The sequence below is a fragment of the Schistocerca piceifrons genome, chromosome 2, assembly GCF_021461385.2.
Source record: "Schistocerca piceifrons isolate TAMUIC-IGC-003096 chromosome 2, iqSchPice1.1, whole genome shotgun sequence".
Classification (NCBI taxonomy): domain Eukaryota; kingdom Metazoa; phylum Arthropoda; class Insecta; order Orthoptera; family Acrididae; genus Schistocerca; species Schistocerca piceifrons.
The window spans coordinates 829416918-829431143 of NC_060139.1; the positions used below are offsets into that span (position 1 = coordinate 829416918).

A 14226-nucleotide genomic window follows, 5' to 3' on the forward strand; every position below is an offset into this window, starting at 1 on the left:
TTCTAATTATTTTCTTTTGCCTAATTGGGGAGCTGTCCCAGAATATTATCCCACACAACATCAGTGCATGAAAATACATTGTATATTTTAGCCTACTGACTGCTATAGGCATAAGGTTGGCAGTTATTCTTACGGCTAAGTAACTGAGCTTAAACATTTTAGCAGTTTACGATATGGTTCTTCCACTTTTGGTTTTCATCAGTATGCATGCCTAAGGACTTTTTACTGTGTTTTCCTTGTTGGTATACTAGATTAATAGGAGGTGTGCCATTTCTAACAGTAAAAAATTTGATGTGCTGTTTGTTTTCAAAGTTTGAAGCTAACCCACCTGTGCAAAACCAGTCTGTAACTTTCACAAAAACTTCATTTACTACTTTCTCTGTTAATGTTTCTTTGCCTGGCTTTACAATGATGCTTGTGTCATTTACAGATGGGACTAATTATGACTTCCGATTCAAGTAAAGCAGTAGATCACTAACATATAGCAAGGATAGCCAGTGATCGAATGCTGAGGGTCTCTCATTATAAGGATGATGTGGCATCTCTCTTTGTATTACTCATACGGCATAGGATAACTCTCTGTATTCCATTTCTTAAATGAGAACTAATCCAGGCATATGCTGAACTACATATTCTACAAAAACATAACTTTTTTGTAGGCTATTGTGCTTGGTACAGTGTCTTATTAGAGATATTATTGACTCCATTTGAACTTTTTCTTTTGAGAGACCTAATGATTTTTCTTGTTTCAGAGAGAGGTGTGTGATCAGTTTTTATTTCACTAAATGTTATCTGTATTGCTTCTTTGGTGTACTGTTTCGCATTCTCTTCGAGACTGTTTGAACCAATTTCTTCATCCTGTGTGTGTGTGTGTGTGTGTGTGTGTGTGTGTGTGTGTGTGTGTGTGTGTGTGTTTTGGGGGGGGGGGGTTAGGGGAAGGAGATTCAATTGATACTATATTCCTGCAAAGCCATCAAATTTCAGTTTTGCAACTGCTGTTATTTAAAAAGTATACAGCAGTTATTTTATTTATAAACAAAGATAAACTCAGAGCATTGCAGTTGTGTATACATCATGTTTTAAAGAAATTTTAATTTGTTTCTGTTAAAACATTCTGTTTGGATAACATTCTTTTCTTTTATGTGCAGGTGGAAGATGCTTGGCAGAACAGGGATGGTACAACGTTATCAGTAAGTTTTTATGTATTCTCTGAATGTCCACATTGTTAATTGTGCTCGCATTTAAACTTTGAGTAATGACAAAAGTTTTTTATGTTTGTACATGTTGCAACATTAAATTGGCTGCCCACTGTATAACATAACCTCCGAAAGCTAGTGTAAAACACTATCCTACCCCCAGCCCTCCTCCCACATGCCACCCCATACCCTACCTCACCCCATCCCATCCACATCCCCTTACACAAAACTAAATGTAACTCACAAAACAGGGAAGAAAAATTAAAATCAGGACAACATAAATACACTTGAAACATTTCTATTGCCAATTATGGGGTCACTTACATTCATTAATGTTTGTGATAACTGGAACTAATTGAATGTTACATCAAGACCTCCACCCCCCCCCCCCCCCCCACCCACCCACCCATCCACCCACACACACACACACACACACACACACACACACACACACACACACACACACAGAGCTCATACTTGTTGCTTTCTGATAGGCAACCATTTACATTATTATTTAATCATTAGGCTGACACTGTCCTACAGTGCTGAGTTATTTCATTAATTAGCAGTATATAATAGACTCTTAACAATTGTAGGTAATAAGTAATAATAATGTGTAAGTATTAGCAATGCAGAACAGTCAGCAAGATATCCATGCAGAGATCTTTAGAACGCAACTCTCTATGGCAGAATATAAAATGTTCTCTGTTCCAAGATAAACATTGATAAGCATCAAATAACTGTATTACTAAATAAATTTTCCATATACATTCTTCACACTCACTTTAATATCAGTGGAGGCAATTTCTTGCATATTTTGAGGAACGACATCACAATATAAATGATCTGGTATAATTTCCTCTAAAGGGAATTTTGTCTATGTGTACAGTTTCATCCAGCCTTGACTATGAATGGTTACCTCAGTCATTCACTCCCTGCACACTCTCACTGCAACAAGAAAGCTTCTGCAGTTTTGACACCACTTGCTGAGTGGGGAGGAGCTTCAACTGTGCTACAAAATCACTGCACAGTCTCCCCCATCAAAACTAGTTACCTACAAGCCTCCCCCACTTTTGTTACTTTTTTTTTTTTAAAAAAAGGAAAAAAAAGAGGGTGGGTCATTTCGCTGTAACACAAACATGTCAGATTTCTGGTTCATATGTCTGTCCTGTACGTCCAGAATAGAAATGTAAGAAGTTTATAACAATGACTCAATTGAGTGTACTTATTGCCAAACTATGGTGCATCCAGTGTGGCGTGATTGTTTGTGTCACTGGCTGGTGCACTGCAAGTCGCCATTTCAAACATGACTACTGCCTACTATTCGTTATTCAGTATTTCCATTTATGCAAGATTCTAAAAATTTATTGTGTTTGTTATTCTTGTACAAGTTGTACAACTTTGCTTCCGCCGTTTGCCAATAGGTGGCAACAACGGTAAGTAGAGGTCAAAAGAAACAGATCCCAGACGTCAGGCAGTTAGCTTGGACCTCATTCAACATAACCTCATTCAAACATTAGTCGATTTGTGTCTGCATCATAAAGTTGTTCTTGATTGAAAATGTCAGTTTACGAGCCTAATTCTCATCATTTGCGGGAGGTGTTACTGTTTTGTTTCAATAAGAAGAAAACAACGGCTTAGTCTCATTGAATGCTCTCAAGTACATATGGTAAGGACACTATTAGTGAAAGAACGTGTCGTGAGTGGTTTCAACGCTTCAAGAACGGTGATTTTAAAGGCATAGACCAGCACAGTGGTGGAAGAGAGCATGTTTTCGTAGATGCAGAATTGGAGACATTGCTGAGTGAAGGCTCGCGTCAAACTCAAGAAGAATTGGCATGATTAGTGAGAGTAACCCAGCGAGCCATTTCAAAACATCTCAAGGCTATGGGCATGATTTAGAAGGAAGGAACGTGGGTCCCATGTGAGCTGAAACCAAGAGATGTTGAAAGGCGTTTGTGTGTTTGTGAACAGTTGCTTCAGAGCAAAAACGGAAGGGATATCTGCATCACATTGTGGCCGGGGATGAAAAATGTGTTCATTACAATAACCCTAAACACAAAAAATCATGGGAATATCCCAGCCATGTTTCCATGTCGATAGCCAAACCGAATATTCGCGGCTCCAAGATCGTGCTCTGCATTTGGTGGGACCATCTTGGTGTCTCGTACTACAAGGTGTTAAAACCAAGTGAAACAATCACAGGTGCTCGTTATCGAATGCAGTTAATGCATTTAAGCAGAGCATTAAAGGGCAAATGGCTGCAATACAGCGAAGGCACAATAAAGTGATTTCACAGCACAGCAACACTTGACCCCACGTTGCAAAAGAGCTCAAAACGTACTTGGAAATGTTAAAATGGGAAGTCCTACCCCACCCACCGTATTCTCCAGACATTGCTCCCTCTGACAATCACTTGTTTAGATCAATGGTACATGGCCTGGCTGACCAACACTTCTGATCTCATGAATAAGTCACAAATTGGATCGATTTGTGTATCGCTTTAAAAGATGAACAATTATCTCGACGCACGATTCATACACTGCCCGAAAGATGGGAGAAAGTAGTGGCCAGCGATGGAAAATACTTTGAATGATACATGTGTAACCAATTAGTTTCATTAAAGCCTCAAATGTTGGGAAAAAATGGTAGAAGCCAAGTTGTACACCTTGTATACTCTGAAATATTTGATGTTTATAAATACCAGCAATCTCCATGCAGGAATTCATTTCTGTTGTGGCTATACGTTGGTGTTTGCAATAAATGTGCTCTCAGTGTTACATGGTGTACTGACGACTCTGCTTTCAGATTTGGACTTGAGTGTGGTTATGACATGACAGTATAATCTTAGAACACATTCTGTATTCTGTTCGAGCCATATGAAGGGTTGAGCTGGAAAATAGAAGCTCAATACATCTCCAATGTTGCAACTTCCTTTGAAAGAGTGGTTACTGGAGTTATAAATTTAAGAATTTGGTAAGGCCCCTGAAACTGTGGTAAGAGTTTTACTTCAACCTTACCAACAGTGACAAAATTTCTGAGGTAAAGCTGATCTTCTATCCTGAGTCTATTAGACCATTTCTGTTATTATAGTGTATAACTTCCTCTTTAAGGGTTGCTTGAATGTTTTTTTCTGACCTGAATCCAGCTCTCTTGAATATCTTCGGGAAATGTCTTATTAGATAGTAGTTTGTCAATAGACATAAATTAGGAGTGAATTTAGCGGCAAGGCAAAAATAAGCCTCCCTGGAGTGTCCTTATGTGCCTCACCTTTGGCAGTGGTGAAGACATATGTCAACAACTCCAGTGTCTCATCCCAAAGGGTATGGTCGTGGTGTTGGTATGTGATTAGTGCAACATGAAGATTGTGATTGACCCTTCCAGCAAAGGAGGGTTTGGGATGGTACGGAGTGGTGGTAGAGTGTCTCACCCGTATTTCAGACAATCCTTTCAAAAAACTTATAGCTGCCTCCACATTGGTTGCACAGGTGGTAAAAAGCTAAGAAAACCTCAAAAAGGCATCCAAGCAAATAAATGCATACTTGTTCCCCTAACATGAGTGAGGAAAAAGCCAAACAAAATCCACAAATATCTTTTCTAATTGTCGCTGCACTGCTTGTAATGCCAACATACCTTACTAAAGTCATTTCGGGCTTCACAATACAAAATAATAATATTCAAAAAATACAGCTTAGGCTCTTCATTTCTTGTCAGCCTTTCTTTTTGTCTATCTTAGGGTTTCATCATCCCCAGATATGTCTTTACCTTTAAACAATGATGGAAATTCCCCTAAAATTGGATTAACTACATCAGAGTTCGAGAGCTCCTCCCCTATTCTCTCAGTACTATCTCCCTCAGAATGATCCAGGATCCTACTTAGTCCGTCAGCCCACTAGGTGTCTCACGACTCTTTCTTTGAGTTTGTGCATGGCACACATAGACCCTGACCTTTTGTGACCCTTTCTTTCTTCATGGCTGCAATCCCTTTGCCGTGCCCCTCCCTCCCTGTCTTCACTCCTTTCCCTCTACCCCCTTCTTCCCCTGTGACCTATTCGTCCCCTCTGACCCATTCATCCCCTCTTCTCCCTTCTTCCCCTCTTCTCCCTTCTTCTCTCTTCTTCCCCCTTCTTCCCCTCTTCCCTTCTTCCTGTGTGCAGCCTTCTTCCCTCTCTCAGGGTCCTTGCTTACGAGAGACCAGCTATGCTCCTGGTTTCTGCTATCCCTTACGGCTTTATTCCTCTTGTATTTTTTTCACTTTTTCTTTTAAGCAATTTTGGGCCCTCGTTGGGGTTTGACCTCCCCTTCTAAATTTTGTCTTCATATTATGAACCTCCTGGAAGAACATCTTAGTATCTTCAGTGTGTAACCTTACTGCCTCTTTCCTCACTCCGTGGTCTCTTCAGTGTGTAACCTTACTGCCTCTTTCCTCACTCCGTGGTCTGCACCAGAATTGATGGGGACACTTTCAACCCCACCAAGCTGTTAATTTTGTGCAAACAATCAAAGAAGTATTTGGTGAAGTGGACTCTCTCAGTAAGATGTAGTCGGGTTCTCTGTTGATCACAACTTCTCCTGGTGCCCAATCTGCGGCCCTTTGTGCCTTACCATCTTGGCAATCATCCTGGCATCCATTACTCCTCATCAGTCTTTGAATGTGGTTCAGGATGTCATTTTTCATAGGGACCTCATTCTTCAAACTGATAAGGAATGCCTTGTCAATCTGGAACGACAGGGTGTTAATTTTTTCTGGTGTGTTCAAAAAGGCCGTAAGGACAATTGCATCTATACCAGTACCTTTATTCTGGTCTTTGAGCAGGATACCATCCTGGAGAAGGTCAAGGTTATAGTTTATCGTTGTGACATGAAGCCGTACATCCCACCACCCATCAGGCGTTTTTGGTGTTTGCATTTCGAACAAGTCTTCCCGCTGTACAGCGGACCCTCGATGCAGTGAATGTGGACACCCACTCCATGAGGGGATCTCCTGTGTTCCACTGCCTTTATTTTAATTGTCATGACCATCACTCTCCATGCTCACCAGATAGGGCAGTTTATACGAATGAAAAGAAGATACAGAAATATTAAGTCCCTTGATTATTTATCCTACACTGAGGCTCATCAGAAATATGACATCTACTGTTGCTTCTGTTATGTCCTTTCCTCCTTCTTATCACAGTCCTGCACCCTTACCCCTTCTCCTCTCCCTCTCTCCAGCAGTTCCCACACTCTCCCCTCTGGGTGTTACTGATCCTACGCAGCCGGGAAGTGACCCCCTTCTTCGACATCTGCTGGTGATGGGCACCCCTTTTGGGACCCCTTCCCCAGTGTCTCCCAGACCAGAGGCCTACTGCCACACATCAGCTGTGGGAACCACAGTCTGAGCGCCCCAAGGTTGCCCACTCATTCTCATTTCTGGATCTCACTGAAGCCTGCCCTGTCTCTGGGCTCTGCCCTCCTCGACCTATGGAAGGGAAGAAGAAAAAACAAGTCCCAGGCAAGGCCCAAGGCCCCTCTGGTGCCCCTGAAGGTGCCAACTCTCCCCTCACATCCTGCTTGTTTACGGATGGCCCTTCACCCTTGTTGGTGATGTACGGTGATGCAGCAGTATGCCTATCTTTGACCAATATACCTCCTATTTGGATCCCAATTTGCTTATCAATGGTATTGTGATGGTTAATACTGTCACCTATCGGAGTTGCAATCCCTTGTTTCTTTTTACTCTGCAGCATGTGTTGTTATAAAGGAATCTCATTTTACTGGTGCTCACTCACTGATGCTTTGTGAGTTCTGTGCTTTCTGTTGGAACCAGATTGGTCCTTTGAGGGATTCCAGTGGTGTTTGCATGTTGCTTCGTATGGATGTTGTTAGTACATGGATCTCCCTTTATACCACATTGGAAGCAGTTGCCGTCCTGACAGGCCACCTGTGCCCACTGCCTAATTGCCCTCCTTCTGCAACTCTTCCTTCCCTTCATCCTACTTGAAGATTTTAATGCCCATCACCCCTTGTGAAGCAGTGATTTTTCATCTATTCAGGGTCTTCTCATAGAACAGTTTCTTGCAGACCATGCTGGACTTTCCACCATGTTGACTGGCCTCTATGTACCTCCCAGGTGTGTTTACCCCTTCTTTCTCAGGTTGTACTGATGACGTCATCCATGATGCGCACTATATGATTATTTGTGGCACTGGCATTGCCATCCCCCACTCGATGGGACCCTCTTGCCGCCGGCTGGTTCCGTGGTGGGGCACAGGCATTGCAATTGCCATCTGTGATTGCCATCAAGCCTTGCAACACATACACTCTGCCAGTCTTTTTACCTTCAGATGCCTTTGTGCCAAAGTCTGTTACTTAATCAAAGAGAGCTAGTGGATATGTTGGGAATGCTTGTCTCCTCCCTAGGTTCTTCTGTTCCTTCGTCACAAGTGAGGGCTACGCTCCGCACCCTCCAACGTTGCCAGTGGCCATCTTTCATTCCAGACCTTGCCCAGGTGGGTGCCTTTTGTACGATCTGCAACCTATTTTGTGACAGCATTGGTGTCAGCCACCTTCCTCCTCTGACAAAGCTTCCTGCTTATATTTTATCCGTCATCAGGCAGAATCTTATTAAGATGATCTTACTGAATGGGAACTGCTTCTGGCCCTCTCCTCTTCCCACGAATCATCATCTGGTCCTGATTCTATCCATAACCAATTGCTTCAACATCTCAGTCCTCCAAAGTCTCTTGCAAGTTATTTGAATGGATGATGGCCCATTGGCTCTGTTGGATCCTTGAACCTCAGGACCTTTTGTCACCTTACCAATGGGGCATTTGGGAGGATCAGTCTCTGATCGATCATCTGGTTTGGTTCAGACTGCAATTCGGCAGGCCTTTTCTCAGTCCTTCCATCTTGTTGCGGTTTTCTTAAATCATTTTAAAGCCTACAGTACGGATTGGCACCATCACATCTTACTTACACTCGTTGAGTGGGGTCTTCAGTGCCCCCTCTGATTTTTGTTCACCAGTTCCTGTACCACAGGTCATTTCAAGTTCGTGCTGGCACTGATCTCAGCTTTTTGTGGAACATGCAGAATGGCATTCCTCAGGGTACCAAATTAAGCGCATATCTTTTCCTCATTGTCATTAATGGATTCCTTGCATCCGTTGGACTATTAGTCACACTTGCTCTGTATTTGGATGATTTCTGTGTCTGGGCTAGTTCCGCTGCAGATACATGTTGTTTACTGTTAACTCTATCTGTGCAGCCTTTACGCGAGACATTCCACCACATTACTGTTCTCTCCTTCCTTGCATAGGAGCTTCAAGTCACACAAACAGTTTGCGTAATGTACTACCCTGGCCTGCAACCTTCTCAATTCAATATGGAAAAGGCACTTCCCCATCCAGAAATTCAATAAATGAATCAATCTTGACCAAAGCTAATGGAAACCACTGTACCACCAGTACTTATTCCACATTCTCCATATTAAGTTAACTGAACTGGTTCTCGTAATACCTGGCAAAGCTTTTGAGTCAGCTTGGGCACTGTAGCTGCAGGGCCCTGTCAACAAATGATGATGTCATAGACTAGTTCTTCCTTCTGAAGGTACCCATCCTGGGAACATCTCTAACAGCCATACCTGCAACATCACACAGTGGAAATGCATAAATTGTCACAACTATATTCTACACCATAGCTGCAACACTGTCACATTGCGTAACCACGAACTACTACCATTGATAGGATAATTTAGCAGCAGCAGTATGATGAGAAATGAAGGGGGGGGGGGGGGCTTTTGGGGACCAAATATATTTAAGTAGTCACACAATTTATCATTAAACTCCTTTTTTTATTGGGTCACAGATACCAACTATCAAGAAAAGCAAACAAAAAGATTAAAATCAAAATGAACTCAGTGATTGTAAAAGCCTTAGCTGGTTCCCTTTTAATTAAATCCCTAGATCAGTTGAGCAAAAGTCTTCTGTGACTAAAGAACCACTTTCTGTAATTTAACTAGCAGTAGAGTTAAATCACACTTCAAACATACATTATAAAAATTCCATGAAATAACTGAACTCTAGCTCAGTCTCTTGAAATCCTCAAGAAGAAGAATAATGGAGAAACACCTGCCCAGTAACTTGAACAGAAAATTCACTTGTGAAGACAAATATTTCTGGGTGGCATATTCAGGCAATTTACTGTCTGGACATCAAGGCATAGGTGTGTCAAATATGAGAGTTTCACTTTTAGAGTCCAGTATATGGGGCACACAGCACAAGGTGCACTCACTGCCCATGCTCTCCAAGCACAGACTTCTTGGGTGCCTTGACAACACTGGCTGGTCAGTCTTCTTTGCAAGTGGTGCCGCTGTCTGCCTATTATCCTCCCACCTAGCCACTAGTCATCTTCTTTGGCAGTTGCTCCAAGTGTCTGTGTTCAGATCCCCCTGACCAGGCCTCATACTATCATGCAAGTCGCTCAATCGCCTGCAGCAGTAGTGTTAGCAGTGGGCTCCTTTGATCCTTACACCCTCTTGTCACAGTTAGAATACTCCTGCAGCTTTGGCACCACATGCTGAACAGGGGAGGAACTTTAACTGTGTTGTGGAATCAACGCACACAATCTTCTGAACTATTTCAAGAAAGTGATTATCTGATATGTTGGCTACCTGACTACTGTCATATATTATTTGGACAGTTTCTTTAATAACAAACTTCTCACATTCTTTGACCTATTTCCTGGTTTCTCTTTTAATTATTGCTCATATAGATTTAATTTTACTATCTGCATTATTCATGTAGGACACGTAAATAGAGTTTTTTTGATCACCTTAATTAAGACAACACAGCCATTCTCGAAATACGTAATCAGTCCTACTTCTCTATTTATCCTAACAAAATTCTTTTCCTTTCACTTGATATTTTGATTTCTTTTGTAATCCAGGGCTTTTTTGCAGTCTCATTAGTACCATAATTTGTTGTTTTCTTGGTGAAGTGTTTTTTGAAGATTGATAGAAACCCATCTATAAATGCATTAAATTAGGAGTTGGTTGGCCTCCTTTGTCACCTGCCTTCATTCTTCTCTGTACTTCACTATTTTTCTCCAATTCATCTGTCCAGAAACTGTCTGTAGTTCTGCATTTGTCCTTATTCTCAAGCTTCCTTCCTCTCTCACCATCCTAAATACTTTCTCAAAATGCTCCTTTCCCATCTCAATAATCAACCTTCCTCCTTTTGGCCACCACACAGCCTTCCAATGCATACATACTAGATTATTTTGCTATTAATGTTTCATGGCTAACACAAGCCTTTAATTTCTTTCATTCTTTTCAGTTTTTATCTGCTTATACACTACTGGCCATTAAAATTGCTACACCAAGAAGAAATGCAGATGATAAACGGGTATTCATTGGTCAAATATATTATACTAGAACTGACAATTGATTACATTTTCACGCAATTTGGGTGCATAGATCCTGAGAAATCAGTACCCAGAACATCCACCTCTGGCCGTAATAACGGCCTTGATACGCCTAGGCATTGAGTCAAACAGAGCTTGGATGGCGTGTACAGGTACAGGTACCCATGCAGCTTCAACACGATACCACAGTTCATCAAGAATAGTGACTGGCGTATTGTGATGAGCCAGTTGCTCGGCCGCCATTGACCAGACGTTTTCAGTTGGTGAGAGATCTGGAGAATGTGCTGGCCAGGGCAGCAGTCAAACATTTTCTGTATCCAGAAAGGCCCGTACAGGACCTGCAACATGCGGTCGTGCATTATCCTGCTGAATGTAGGGTTTCACAGGGATCGAATGAAGGGTAGAGCCACGGGTTGTAACACATCTGAAATGTAACATCTGCTCTTCAAGGTGCCATCAATGCTAACAAGAGGTGACCGAGAAGTGTAACCAGTGGCACCCCATACCATCACGCCGGGTGATACGCCAGTGTGGCGATGATGAATACACGCTTCCAATGTGCGTTCACCGCGATGTCGCCAAACACGGATGTGACCATCATGAAGCTGTAAACAGAACCTGGATTCATCCGAAAAAATGACATTTTGCCATTCGTGCACCCAGGTTCATTGTTGAGTACACCACCGCAGGCACTCCTGTCTGTGACGCAGTGTCAAGGGTAACCGCAGCCATGTTCTCCGAGCTGATAATCCATGCTGCTGCAAACGTCATCGAACTGTTCGTGCAGATGGTTGTTGTCTTGCAAACGTCCCCATCTGTTGACTCTGGGATCGAGACGTGGCTGCACGATCCATTACAGCCATGCGGATAAGATGCCTGTCATCTCGACTGCTAGTGATACGAGGCCGTTGGGATCCAGCAAGGCGTTCCGTATTACCCTCCTGAACCCACTGATTCCATATTATGCTAACAGTCATTGGATCTCGACCAACGCGAGCAGCGATGTCGCAATACAATAAACCGCAATCGAGATAGGCTACAATCCGAGCTTTATCAATGTCGGAAACATGATGGTACGCATTTCTCCTCCTTACACGAGGCATCATGACAATGTTTCACCAGGCAACACCAGTCAACTGCTGTTTGTCTATGAGAAATCGGTTGGAAACTTTCCTCATGTCAGCATGTTGCAGGTGTCGCCATCGGCGCCTACCTTGTGTGAATGCTCTGAAAAGCTAATCATTTGCATATCACAGCATCTTGTTCCTGTCGGTTAAATTTCGCGTCTGTAGCACGTTATCTTCGTGGTGTAGCAATTTTAATGTCCAGTAGTGTAGTTCTTATTCTGCTGAAAGTTGCCCAGATTCCTTTTCATGTGTATTGTCTAAGGATGTATTGTGTACATGAAGTTTTATTTGATCTACAAATTGTTCCACCCAAAATGAGGAAATAGAAACTTGACTGAAGAATTTTATGAATGTCTGGCAATTTCATTTTCAGGAGTACTTGTCGTTTCGGCATCCTCATGTTGCCAGCAGCAAACTCCAAGTATCAAATCCAGAGGCAGCTGTTGAAAAAATCGTTGAGCCACCACTGGATGAAATAGTTTCAGCACATTTGAGGTAAGCAGTAGAACAAATTGTGTGCCTGAAACACTTCCTCATTTTATTTGTGTTTGGTTCAGTATATAAAAAAACAGTTTTGAGCTGTAAAAGACACTTGAAACTCTCACGAACATCTGAGAAAAGAGAGGGAAAGATTCTGACTCTACTATTTTTGTTAAACCTGATTCGTTGAGTTTGAGAATGTATTGTGCGCCAATAACCTATTTTGAGAGGAAATATATAAAACTAAGTGCATCTCAGTGCCGATAGGTACTCAGCCAATGTTGTAAATTATTTTGATACTTAACTGGTAAGCATATTTCATTACTGAGTGCAAAGTAAATCTTTTTATACTACCAATATTCATATGAAAGCCACCTTCTTAATTCAACAATGTGAAGTTACATCCTTCTTATGATTAAATCCAAATTATAACAAAAAGAGCTATTCACATAAAAATTGCTTTATACCAGTAATGTTAGGTTGACACAATTCTAAAATAGAAAAAAAGAATGATTGAGAAAATTCTGATGCATAGTGACAAATGTAGAGGACCAAAAAATGCTATGTTATTACTCCTCAAAGTGGAGAAACAGGAAGTAAACATTATAAATATGTATTCAGCTATGGTGCCATCTATAACACTTTTTTTGCTTACAAAACATAACATTTGCCCATGATAATGGCTTTATTGCTGTATTTTTCACCTTGTCTTCTATTATTTAATGCTGACTGGTATAGGGGGATTTCATTGTAGTGGATGGGACAGTTGCACTACATTTTTCACAATCAAAAGCTATTATAACAGAAAGTATAAATAGAAATAACTTAAGATTGACTGGTGATCATATGAACAGTTGGTTTACCTTCCCTTTAAATCTGAATATCAGATGTTTATAAAGCGTGCTGTTAATCATCTGTAAAACTTCGTCACAGGTGAGACAGGAAATAGTCGTAACATTGAATCCCCACCAACACTTCACAAGAACTCTGTGAATAAATAATAAAACAAAAAGACTGCTATACATTTAAGCTTTCAGCCAAAAGGCACCCACACAAGAACAGCTCACACCCACATCACCGCTGTTTCTGGCCACTGAAGCTGGGCTGTGCACAGCAACTGCTCCCCAAGGGAGAAGCAATTTGGGGTTGGTGGAGGTAAGGAGGAGGCCGGGGCAGGGAGGGGCAGGATAGCAGAGCAGGGGTTTAGTGTTTCTAGTGGGAACATTAAGGGATGTGGTTGGGACAGGGTAGGGTTGCGGCTGCTAGGTGCAGTACGTAGGTTTGAGGGGGGAGGGGAGGGGAGGAGAGGAGTAGACGAGGGAAAAAGACAAGTGGGTGTATTTATGGAATAGAAGGCTGTATAGTGCAGGATTTCTGGCAGGGGATAGGTAGGTAAAGGACAGGGACTAGCAGAGGTTGAGGCCAGGGGTTTTTGGAAATGTAGGGTATATTGCAGGGAGAGTTCCCACCTATGCAGTTCAGAAAAGCTGGTGTTGGTGGAAAGGATCCAGATGGTGCAGGCTGTGAAGCAGTCATTGAACTGAAGCATGTGTGCAGTCGTGGCTGCAGCAGCCAGAGACAGTGGTCATGTGGATGTAAGTTGTGCTTGTGTGAATGTGTGTGTGTTTTCTACTTTAGAAGACAGCTTTGGATGAAAGCTTAAGTGTGTTGCAGTCTTTTTGTTGTGCCTGTCTACGACTCATCATCTCCTCTATATGGTGAGTAGCAGTTTATTCTTGTCATAATAGGTTGCATTACTGATTCTTACGTATAAAAACTGTAATCAAAGACCTGTTTTTATATTTAAAATTAATTTCATTATATTAAATGAATCAGTAGTTACCATATTTAGACCTCATTTCCTGTTTAGATAACCTTGTAAGTAAATTTTGTTACCTAAAAATAAGATAAATTTCAGTACAGTATTACTTTAAAGTCCTGAGTATCTAATTATTTTAATTTGAAAAATCCACTACTTAAAAAACGGATGACTACTAATCCACTTTCAAAACGTCTAAATT

General features: G+C 41.7%; 1 protein-coding gene across 1 annotated transcript in view; it reads left to right on the forward strand.

The window, feature by feature from the left end:
- Positions 1-14226, forward strand: part of LOC124776751 (PCI domain-containing protein 2) — a 68860-nt gene that overhangs the window by 23030 nt on the left and 31604 nt on the right. Inside the window, exons 2-3 of the mRNA XM_047251878.1 lie at positions 1149-1190; positions 12099-12220. Of these exons, the coding sequence (XP_047107834.1) occupies positions 1149-1190; positions 12099-12220 (164 nt within the window). The remainder of the gene's footprint in view (positions 1-1148; positions 1191-12098; positions 12221-14226) is intronic.